This window comes from Poecilia formosa, unplaced genomic scaffold (assembly GCF_000485575.1).
Source record: "Poecilia formosa unplaced genomic scaffold, Poecilia_formosa-5.1.2 Scaffold129, whole genome shotgun sequence".
Taxonomy (NCBI): Eukaryota; Metazoa; Chordata; class Actinopteri; order Cyprinodontiformes; family Poeciliidae; genus Poecilia; species Poecilia formosa.
This window is the reverse complement of record NW_006800068.1, coordinates 617,999-630,086: the sequence shown is the minus strand read 5'-3', so window position 1 is coordinate 630,086 and position 12,088 is coordinate 617,999. Positions and strand designations below refer to the sequence as shown.

At 40.4% G+C, this 12,088-nt stretch overlaps 1 protein-coding gene across 12 annotated transcripts in view; it reads left to right on the top strand.

Annotated features, from left to right (window-relative positions):
* Positions 1 to 503: 503 nt before the first annotated feature.
* Positions 504 to 12,088, top strand: part of vav2 (vav 2 guanine nucleotide exchange factor) — a 189,734-nt gene continuing 178,149 nt past the window's right edge. For 5 of the 12 annotated variants that reach the window (XM_016676164.1, XM_016676165.1, XM_016676168.1 and 2 more), the window contains exon 1: positions 504 to 1,708. In XM_016676164.1, the coding sequence (XP_016531650.1) occupies positions 1,370 to 1,708 (339 nt within the window). In that variant the 5' untranslated portion in view covers positions 504 to 1,369. The remainder of the gene's footprint in view (positions 1,709 to 12,088) is intronic. The other 7 variants (XM_016676169.1, XM_016676167.1, XM_016676166.1 and 4 more) reach the window with 3 other exon arrangements.

Here is a 12,088-nt window from a genome sequence, read left to right as displayed (position 1 = left end):
AAACACTTCCAAAACCTTTACATGTTTGTTAGAAAGGTGGAAATAAAGATAGATTTTTCCGACATCACAAGCATACACCCAAATCAACAAAAAATGGCTTCATAAAAGGAAAATTGCAGTTTTGGAATAACATAACTGAGTCCAGTGCTAACTAACTAACTGTACAGAAGAGATGACCTCCCGATCTGATTGGGTAGAACTTTTTAAAGACAAGATGTCCGTACGCATAGACTCCTACCAAGCAATAACAGCTGAAGTTAAACCCAAAGCTTTACAAATAAGGAGTTGTACAGGTATACCTTTGCTATTTCTCCATTCATGTTTTTTTCTGTTAAATAAATGTTTTCTAAATAGTTAATTAAGTTTGCACTTACATAATGTTTCACTTCCATTTATTTATAATCAGTGAGGAGCAAACAAAATCTTAATTGAACGCCTGCAGTTTGCACATTATCCATCAGGGGGCGATAGACAACTCTCACTTTCCTACTTCCAAAACACTGAAACTCCCATGTCTCTCTCTGTTTTTTTTTTGTTTGTTTTTTTTTGTTGTATGGAGTATGGATCCACTTTGGGAAAGTCGGGACACACTGTTCGTGTTGTAAGTTCGCAGGAGATAACCACCGGGAAGCTGTGAGCTCATTTCATCTCCCGGGTCTGGAACGAATCTGAAACGGGGCACAACGGGTCAAATGTGAGCAGTGGGTTGCAGTTGGGACCGCAGAAACATCTCGTTGCCAAAAGAAACCAGTGAGAGGGAGAGAAGCGCGTGAGGAAAGGGAGCGGAAGAGAACAGGGGCTGTAAATCTGTACCACGGTGTTTTGGCGCGTGCGCTTAGGTTCGATACAAAGTATCAGAAACGTGACGTTTAACGGAGGAGAATGTAAACACGAGCTCCTCTGTTTTTTGTTCCCGCTGGACATGTTTCCGCTCCTTGTGAGCGACGTGTAGGCTGTGGACTGAGCTGCTGTTCTCTCTGTCTTCACTTCTCTGCGTAATTTTATTTTTGTGCTTAAAAAAAAATACTGAAAGTTGGCATGTTTTTTTCCCCCCCTGCACGCTTAGCTGTGACGAAACGCAAAATGCAAATGCGGTAAGTGACACCGGGCTTTGTTCAGTATTAAACGAGACTTCACACCGCACACATTCTCTGCTGTTGGGATTATTTTTTGTTTGGGAACTGGATTTTCTGAAATAAACTTTTTTTTTTGGCTTTGAGAATGAAGAGGAGAAAATTCTCCTGATTTTTTGTCTCTTTAGCCTTCATGCTGGGACCACAGGAGAGCTGACATGCAGTGATACGAGCTCAGCGTCTTACTGCTGTTAACCTAAAGTTGTGACATCACGTCGTTACAGAAGTAACAGTGAATGATCAAAGACACCCAGAGCGCAAAGGAAGCCGACCAGAGTGCCTGCCCGTGCGCCGAGAAACGCAGCTCTCCGCCGGCTGTGAAGCAGTTCCAGGGCTCGGTCAGTTTTGCCAGGAGAGTCTCCGGAGCAGAGATGGAGGAGTGGAGACAATGCGGGCGGTGGTTGATAGACTGCAAGGTCCTGCCCCCGAACCACCGGGTCGTGTGGCCCTCGGCGGTCGTGTTCGACTTGGCACAGGCGCTGCGGGACGGGGTGCTCCTGTGCCAGATGTTGCATAACCTCTCCCCCGGATCGGTGGATCTGAAGGAGATCAATTTCAGGCCCCAGATGTCACAGGTAAGTCTGTGCAAAACAAACTTCAAAGAGATGATGAGGGGTTTTGGTTTACGCCCCAAACTCTGTTCTTGATTGCACACACACACACACACACACACACACATCGCACTGCTGTATGTACTGGTAAATCTACGTAAATTAGAATATCACCTGAAAGTTGATAAAAGTGAAACTCATTTCTTACACACATAGTGATATGTTTCAAGCCTTTAATTTAGTTACATTTGCTGATTATTGCAGGTGATCTAGCAATAACCTTAACACAAATGTTAGATCGTGGCCATGTTCTGGTATTCACGATTATTTGATTGAATTCTGAGTTGGCAGTCGTCCATCAGGCTGTGAGTGACACCATTCATGAAAGGCCATTAATAAGGAAGCTGGCTGTTCAGAGTGCAGCATCAATCTCCCTGTCATAAAGTTTTAGTGGAAGTAAAAAGTCTGGTACAAAAAAAAAATAAAATAAAAAAAAGACGTACAAGCAACAATGATAATTGGAGCTTTGGAGCTTTTTCACCCCCAGTTTTTCCTTCCTCTAAGCTGTTCATCAGTGTTTTTGGGACACAGCACGGTGCAACCACCTAGCTTCTTTAGGAATAGTCTTTTAAGGATTTGACATACCTCTCTGGGTTTGTGTATGCAAACCACTTGGAGTTTGTGAGTAAGCAATGTGTGTCCATAGCACAACATTTCTGTATTGTCTATATGTTTTATTGTTCTTCCATAATATTGGCTTTTTTTCATTAGCTTTAAGCTGTAATTATCAAGCTGAATAGCAATAAATGCTTAAAATAAATAAGCTTTTTGCTGATATCCTATCAGGTTTTGATTCTCACCTGGTCAGACATCCACTGAGGTGTTCTGTCATTTGATTTGGAGGGCTTCCTGTCAGAGCAAGCCCACATCTCGGTTGTTGCAGAACTGCGGTCTGCAAAAAATGCAGCGTGCAAGCAACAAAACGTAAATTAGCACAATTAAGTTCAGTTTTGTTCTGGATGAAAGAAACAATAGATCAACTCTGTAGGTGTGGGCCGTGCTTTGTGTTTGCAACGGCGGTTTTATCACAAACGCAATCATGCAAATCTCCTGCCGAGGTCTGAGCGCTTCATCGCCATTCACCTGTCTGCCAGAAATGTTGCCTCGTCAGCAAAATGATCTTGCAGTTTTGCTGCGACTTCAGCATCTTCTCATCTGCTTCGAAAGATGTTAACTCAACTTTATCAACCAAGCCAGTTGTGCAAGTGGGAAAAGATATGTTGCTTAAAAAGAGGAAGTTTCAGATTTTATTTGTTTAATCATTTACACTGAGATGTGGAAGTTGTTGCAGCTTTGCCACCCTATTTAGGCTGTTATGAGGAATAGAAACAGGATATACTATTTTGCAAGCATTTTAAGGCCGCTTAGCATTTTATATAAAGAAAATAAATATAACAGCTTCTATTCTTACTCATATATTAGTATACCAATGCAGAAGTGTTTTTTTTTCTTTTTACTTTACTTCCATTTTGTTTAAATCTGAGGAACTGTAGCATAGTTTTACTGAGATAAAAGCTTTCCCTGAATACAATGTCAAAATGTTGCTTTATAATTTGCCTATTTAAGCAGTAAATTTTACTAGTAAGGAATATAAGTATCTTTTTTTTTGTCCAACTGTGGGAACATTTAGGTGTAGCAACAGAAAGTTGCAAGTAAACAGAAAAAATAACAGTAAGAATTTGTGCAATATGTGCAATCTTACAACATAGAAGAAACAATACTGCTTATTTCAAAATTACAATGTTACAATATCTGTGCACTGATAGCAGCAACAGATTACTAGACATAAAAAAAAAGATTGCACTGATATAAACACTTATTGAGTTTGAGTTTATTGGGAGTTGTGAGGGTTATAAAGTGTATATGCTGATGGGGGGTCGGGGGGGATATGGGATGAAGCTACTTTCTGCACCTCAGATGCAGCAATCTGTCACTGAAGGAGCTCTTAGGTTTTGCAACAACTTCATGCATGGGAAGGCAAGACACTATACTCTTAATCTCTATTTCTACACAGGACAATTCTTTTTAATTCTAATTCATTTAAATTCTTTTTAGTTGGAAAACATTGTCTTTTTATTGAGTGAACATCAGAAAATTCTGCAAATTAAAACTTTTTTTTATACCGTATATGTGCCATATGCATGAAAGATGTCTGTATGAAGATGTGAAGCTTTTCATGGATGATTCTGTGACCCATAGAGTGACCTTATGCCACAATAGGCAAACATGTCCCTGCAAAGGAGAATTTGGGATGAGCAGGCATCCTGATATATAATTAGACTAAGATTACACATGAGCCGACGTGGTTTTATGATTACATTGACGTGCCTCCGTTTGTCTAGAGCTTCCCATTCACTTAATCTTGTTTATGCTTCCAACATCAATATGAGGAAGCATTTGGTTCCTCAGGAAGTCAACACGACCGCAGCAGTAGAGTGAAAAGTGCTCTGTGGAAAATGTTTCATTCTGCTTTCATTCACTCCCCAATCTGACGTGAGTGCCAGTAGGTCTGCTGAATGTTGAGTCATCTTTGTGAGGGTTGGCTGGAATTCTGAATAAAAATTGCCAGCTTGGAGAAAATAGTTGCGATTATTCCCGTTCTTATGCTACAGAGGGAGTCGAAACGGCCATCATTCGAGAGCGGCGGGTGTTTGACGGCGCATTTGTCAAATATTCTCAGCACACCTTCGCTGACCTGCTTCTGTCACAGCAATGTGTGAATATGTGTCACATGAGTCTGTCTGCGTTGCACCAGGGTTCACCCGCTCCCCCCTGTGCATAATAAAAAGAAAACCAAAATTTGTATTTCCGGTCACTCGGTTTAGCATAATGAATGTTCAAGAACTTTAACAGTTTGATACTTTGATTTATGCGATTGAAACGTAAAGGATTCAAAAGACTAATTGAACGTCTCGCATCTTTTGCGACTTCAGATGAGAATTCACTCTGAATCCAGGGCTGTAGGTTGGAAAAGTGGCACTTTTCTGCCCGTGCTCTGAGGCAAACTGTAGCCCTCACTTATCAGCTCCAGAAGCTGTGGACGTCCATGATTACAAGGCGAAGGAGAGCTCTGGATGGCATCCTTTGATCCACCCACTAATTGCCCTCCCGGTCCTTCTGAGAAAATCTGCAGCGAGGGTGGAAGAGGTGTCCTTAGTGACAAATTGGGTTAAACAAAACCCTGGCAGGAGAACGGTAGTTTGTGATTTATGATAAGGAAAAGGTCAGAGTGTGTGTGTGTGTGTGTGTGTTCTGATACTTAGAAGCACACAACCTGAGTGGCTTAACCAAATGAGAAGGATGTGAAGCAGAGGGGACATCTGTCTTGCCTATAGCTTCTTCTGTGAAAAGTTTCGTCAGGCTTGTAGCTTTCTATAGTTGATTTGAGTTTGGGGAATATGCAAACAAATGTTTAAAGAAAAAAGATGAATTAAGTGGCGATTTTTAACATGTAGAGAGGGACGATGTCGGCAAACCGCCTCCCAGTTGAGACGTTTAAAAGCACAGTGTACCTGTATTTCTGCAAAGACTTCTTATCTTTGGAATGGATTCACTCTTATGGACATGCACAGAAATCAAACATTAACAAACTGAAACAATTTCCTTAACTTTTCCCATTTCTTGTTGGTCATCTACATTAATAATGCTGACAGGTGTCGATAGTTGGCTAAAATGCTTAATTCCAAAAAACCCCACTTTCTATCTGTGGTTTGTTAAAAACGCAACAGAAAACGACGGAGCTGGTACACAAACACGATCTGGTTCCCCGTGCAAAACCTGCGCATCAGGCAGAAGAAGCACAACAACAAGCATTACGAGAGGTCCAATTAATTATGTTAAAATCTATATTCTGAAGGACTGCAGAGTTACTTATCAAATGTGTGCAGGGAGTGGGAGGAGATTAAGATGTTTTTATGTTTTTATCTGTTCAGACAGGAGTTTAGCTGACCCTCATCTATCTAGCCCAATGAATCCTTCATTGTGCTCTCATCGTTTATTCATCTTCACCTCAAGGTTGTAAACAGAAACCTAATGAGCCCTGGTGTTTGCAGACTCTCAGCAGCTCAAATTGTATGAGCCGATAGTGCAGCGCCTCAAGCTGTGTCTGGGAGACGAGGGCTTTGCTCTCTGTAGCTGTTTTTTTGTGTGTGCGTGTTTTGCTGTATTGTTTTTTTTCCCCCTCTCATTCTTTGATATATATTTTTTTTCTTCCCCGATCCTGTCAGCGAGGTTACTGTGAATGCCTTTGGGATGACTGAAGCAGATATGCATGTAGTACCATGCTTTTGTTTTCAGTGTGCTTGTTACGTTTGGAATTGTATGCGTGAGTGAGAAATGTTCCAGTACCTGTGTTGTGGCTGCATGCCAAGCCAATCGAGCTCTCTTGAATCCTCCCAGTTCTCCGCGGGGCTCCAGATCCCACACAGCGCCTGCTGCTTCCAATCACTGCAATCCAGGTTCTTTCTTTTTTGTCCTGCTCCCACCTGACAGATTAGCTGATGACAGCAAGTAGCAAGAGCTGATTTGAAATCGACCATTACACGCTCGCCTGGCAAACCAGGCTTTTCAAAGGAAATTCTTATCATTATAGCAAATAGGATTTGGTTTTTTTATTATTTTTTTAAGGCAGTAAATCAAATTTTAGAAAATTAAAAAAATAACCCAGAGCCCATCGATAAAAACTCAGCCTTTTCAGACCACATTCTCCAACTTGCTCCTGTGAGCTGTCAGTTAGTCGTGTAGGATGTAAACGACCACAGTTATCCCAATCTGTTCTCTACAGTCATGGCTCTCTGCATTAGAAGATAAAAATCTACAGCTTTTGATTCACATCTGAAACACAACTTCGCAACAAGATATAACAATCGCATTGTGCGTCTGCAGAATAAACAACCTGCTGCAGGTTTGCTACCAAGGCAGATTGTCTGGCTAAGCAGCCGCTCGTTGGCTACCAATGGCAGGAAATAAGTAAGGCTGTAGATATTAGCTTCTGCAGAACATCTATGACAGTTTCTACTTTTGCATGAATCTGTGTTAAAGTATATTTTGTGTTCAAACTATTAAAATGGATGTAAGTTATGTGTTCCCAGATGTAGGTTATTTGCTGTTTGCTTGATGACGAATAAAAATAATGGCTGCCTTCCTGGGCTAACAAAAACTCACTGCTGTTTGACCCTCACAAAGTTGTGTAAGTGGCTTCTGGATTTTTTTTTCTCACCTGCCATAATATTGGACTGTTTTTGTGTAGATAATTGAAGCTGATCTCTTTATCCTTGTTTTCTTGATAAGACTCATTTATCGTCTTGTCTGGATTCTGTTTGAGGTTACGGGCGGATGTACACCACACTGTGGCGGAAGTGAGATCAGAACAAAGTATATCAGGAGAGTAAATCCAGCTTGTTCTCACATTTCGGTTTGCGACTAGAGAAAAACGGAGGATGGCAGTGGTTAAATTGCCCAGCCGCCCCCAGCCTCCCCTAGGGGTAATTTAATCTCAGCGTTGGGTCTGCTGTTGACCCGTGACCCCAGTGCTCACCGGAAGCAGGTAATACTGTTAATGGAGCTCATTAGAGATCCACACTGGTTTGAACAGCTGGGGTAGTGCAGCTGAAAGCTAATGGGATTGACAATAAGGGAATGAGTCCCAGCTCAGGGCTGTCTAACCTTTTTATGAAGTGATCCTGCTCTTAAGGTCACAGGAATCTTTGAAAGAGAGTTTCTGTTGCTGTTTCTTGCGGCTTCAGTGACACTTTCCATTTCTTCAGGAGATAAAATTTGCTTTTTCGCTGTTCCAATTATGAAACGGCAAACAAATTTAGGTTTGGTGTTAAAAATAATCAAGCTTTTAGTTTCTTAATATCAGAGTTTGTGATTTAGATTGTAAGATGAGCCTCAGCTTGACACCAACAGAAGCTACAGGAATTTATTATTCAGCCATAAATCATTGACGTACGTGGCTGAAGGGCTTTAACCACATGTTTGAGCTCTGTGCTGCAGCTCTCTTTAACACTCTCTTAACTTTTTCCCTTTTGCAAAGGAAAATCCAGCTGACGAAACAGTAAAATTACAAAACAAATAGCACAAAAGCAACATTTTCTGCAAGCCTTTGACCATGTTTCTGATCTGCTTTTTTTAATATCATGGAATAAATTGTCTTTTGTATTTAACCAGGAATTCTGGCCAAAGAAGATCAGGGCTTCACGCTTAAAGCTTTACATTAATCTCAATATATATATGAAGAAAATGAAACGGAGAGCACACATCGATGTTTTCTGAGACATGATAATAGTTTATGGATAACAAGTCATGCAGTGATGCCTGCAGCACCTGAAGTGTGATGTCATGTGCATAAAGGCACACCTTTAAGATCCTCCTTTTAAATTGGTCAGATAATGAGACGTGCATTTTATTATCTCTATAATGTCGCTACTTTAATGCTCTGCTACAAGTCAGAGTCGCCTTTATACGGTGATAGGATGTAATGCCAGGAACGTAAATCTGATATAGGACAATGGTTGTAAAATGCGCTGATTATTTCTGCAACCATTAAACATATAGCATGTCATTTTTGAGGGAAGAACCACGTCAACCACTGACAAGCTGCAGAAGTCAGTGTTCAGTTTCACTTATTTAGGACGACCGCCTATTGTCAGGATGTGGCTTTGATATAAATGAGCTTCTGCGTCCACATGACCGAAAAACCACACATTGTAACGTAGAAACAAGAGGAAAGCACTAAACAGAGGAGGGCTTTACATGCCTGCGTCCAACTGCTTCTTTTTAAGTTGGTGCAATTTTATTTAATCCAGATGAGACTCATCCTCTTAAAGTTAATCTGCGCGTCAGGCGTACAAATCAGACATTTGAATAGTGTTAATAAATCTAAAGGGATGCCTGGAGGGACTTGCTGAAAAGTGTACATCTGTATATGTGACGCTACGCTGCAGCTGCGCTTTGTGTGTCAGGATTCATTTAAAACGTTTTGGTAGTTTAAAGATTTCATAATGTCATTCAGTCCATCATTTGGAGCGCTGAAGAAAAAACAGACCAAAACATCACTCACCCTCTACCGTGCTTAATAATTAGCATGATGTAATTGGCATTTGTGTATTTTATAAGGTAAAGTATAAGCTTTTGTTTCACTGGTATAGATATTGATTTATTATTATTTTATATAAAAATCGCCACTGAAAGATGGACACAAATTAAAGGTTAATGTTCTCAAAACATTTGGAGTGTGAGATTTTGCTACAATACAAGACAACTCTGTTTAACATGGTGCTAACACATCAACAGCTCTCCATAATGATATGCTTTTATTAGACGTACAAACAAAATTACCTCTTGCTTCTCATTAACCGTCTGTGTAATATATTTTTTTTATGTGCCATGCGATGCACTCTGAGCTGCAAGAGAAAAATATTTCTCTTTAGATTAAGATGTTTGTGGAGCAGGGAGTGTTGCGTCTCTTTTCTTTATCACTTTCATTACTAAGATAGCATCTGGTGGTATACCATAGGCTCTGATAAGAATAAATCAATGCGAAGCTGTAAAAGTTCCCATTCTGCAGGAAGAATGCAGAACAGCATTAGTTGAGTCTCAAATGGTAAAACGGCTAAGTAGCTGTTGTCAGTGTGTACGACGTGCAAATGGATTCTCACACCTACAGTTTTGCAGCTTTGTGAAAGATGGAAGTAAAGTTTGAATTATTGGATCGAAATATTTCAGTGCTGTAATCTTTAAATTCTATTAGCTGCCAAAATTGGACAATATTTTAATTATAAAACTCAATTTATGTCGGATGATAACTAATGCGCCAGAAAATGAAATCATTTTGTCAAAGGAAAGCTGGGAGAGCTGGTAAATCGGCTCCATGTTGTTGTTAATATTCTGCAAACCTATCCATGACAGTGATTGTGCACTGGTCTAACCCTGGAAATTTGGTGCTTAATTTTCCTAAAAAATGCAAATTAGGTCCGATATGTTACCTTGCATTTTCAAGCTTTCTTTTAGTCAAACTTCAATGTGTTGAACAAAACTGAACAGGGTTATTATTATTATTATTATTATTATTATTATTATTATTATAAGGAAGTCCAGCTTCCTGCAGGGATTGAACTCTGTGTTGGAACAATCTACCACTTTCTAGTAACTATTTGAAGTTGTTTTGTAAAATCAAAAGGATTTACAGTTGAGTATATTTTTCAGCTCTAATTAAACATAAGGACCTCTTTATCCCCCCAGTGAGCAGAAAATAATCCTGCCAGACTTTGAGATCATACTCAGTTCTCCACACACCAATGAAATAATGGCTAAAAGTCCAAAGAGTAGAAAGCTGACTGGAAGAATTAAAGGAGTGAAGAAACCTTGATGGTGGTATCTGGGAACATAAAACTGTGTTTTACTGCTAACGAGGCTCAAACATCTGTAAAGAGAATTTGCTTAACGTTTGGTCAGTGATTCATATTTTCTTACTTTTTCTCTATTTTTTTTTTACCTTAACTTGAACATATCCTCCTTATTTCTTACTCATTTTATCTGTTTAACAGCGGTCATGGTGTTACTGCATCGTGATGCACATTGTAAAAATGCGATCCGCTGCTTTTTTTCCCCCCGCACACTGGACAGACTGTGCATGAGTCAGCCAGTCTGTTCTGAAAAACCAGAGCCACATATTTCATCAATTGCATTTAAACACTCTGCTCCACCTAAAGCTTGTGGTACATTAATGTCCATCTTTCTTCTGTTTGCGTTCCTCGGGGACGGCTTATTGTCTGAGATGTGAGAGCTTATGTGTTTTATACGGGGAACTCCAAGCTGACTTAATCCTTTGATTGAGAGGGATAATTCAAGTGATGTCATGTTGAGGCAGATTAAAGCTAAACCTCAAACTTCAGTGTATTTTATTGGAATAACAACCAGTGGCTCTCTGGTGTCCGTCCGGTTTAGGGACCACAACCATCCTAGTGTAGCTAAAACCTGCAAATATTTAGACTACCTCTAAAAGTGTGCATAATTGCCTTTTTTAATAGTTAAGACCCCAACAATACCTTAAAATGCATTAACTTGCATTTTAAGCTAATATCTACAATCTTCCATATCTCTGCTTTTAGAGGCACAGCCAATCAGCACCAAGAAAAATAAATGGTTTATGTCAAGAAGCTTTGCACCTCTCTATTTTAGCTTCCCAAGCTGCACGTGCTTTCAAACGCTTCCAGTTTTCATCGACTCAATGAATACTGGACCTTGGTGAGGGTTCACTGTAAACACAAAATGAATCAAGTCTAAAATGGCAATATATAATATACCTTGGTACAAATAAGACTTGTCCTTCTGGCTTTTTTTCTTACCTTTCTTCCATAAAGGTCAGACTTGTGGAATTTGTGGACTATCTGACAGAACATCTGTATTCGTATAGAGATTAACCTCCACACAGGTGGACTCTCGTCTACTTATTAGATGTCTTTTGAAGGCAACTAGTTGCATAATAGTTTATTTATGGGTATCACGTTAAAAGGGGCTAATACACACACCAAACTTTTCAGATTTGGTACCATTTCTTGTTTTCCAATACTCTTCAGTTATTTAGCTCATCAAATCAAAAATGTATTCCGTTACCTTATGAACCTGTGGGGAACATGCCAGTTAGAGGGGAAACCGACCCTCCATGGTGACATGCAGCCAGCTTCGAGGATCACCGAACCTTATGGACACCGTTTGATTTATAAAGTGGCTCCATCTGCATAGTGGTTGTTGAGGGGGTTCATTTGCATGGGCTTGCAGCGGAATGGCGCCTGAATGCTTCTGGTGCCAGCCACGCTTCGCTGGGCACCGTCACTCCGCGGAGAAACGGGAGAGGAGAGGCCACAGTGCTTCCCCCTGTCAGAGCGAGACAGATGGCTGGATCTTCCTCCTCTTGTTCTTCTCAATCATAGGAAATCAAAACGGTTTGAAGTATGTGATTTTTTATTTCTTTTTACAGCAGTCCATTTCTGCCTGGCCTTGGCTGCCTTTCTGCTTTTATTGACCGCCGTCTTGAACAACATTTACCCTGTGATATGGGGACTTTGCTGGTCTCGTTTGTGGTGGTGTTGTTGTTGTGGCAGACTGCTTGTGGCTGTTTCCTGCTGACTGGGAGCAGATAACGATCTGGGCTGGGGGAGAGGCACAGCATCCAAATCATAACTCCCTCTTCTTTTTCTTCTTCTTCTTCTTCTCCATACTCACAAACACAGGGAAAGATAAACAGTTTCATATTTTTTTCTATCTCTTCTCCAAACGGAAGCAGATAACGCGCTCGTCATTGCCTGGTGCCTCCTAAGAATAGCTGTGTTTATTAGGGAC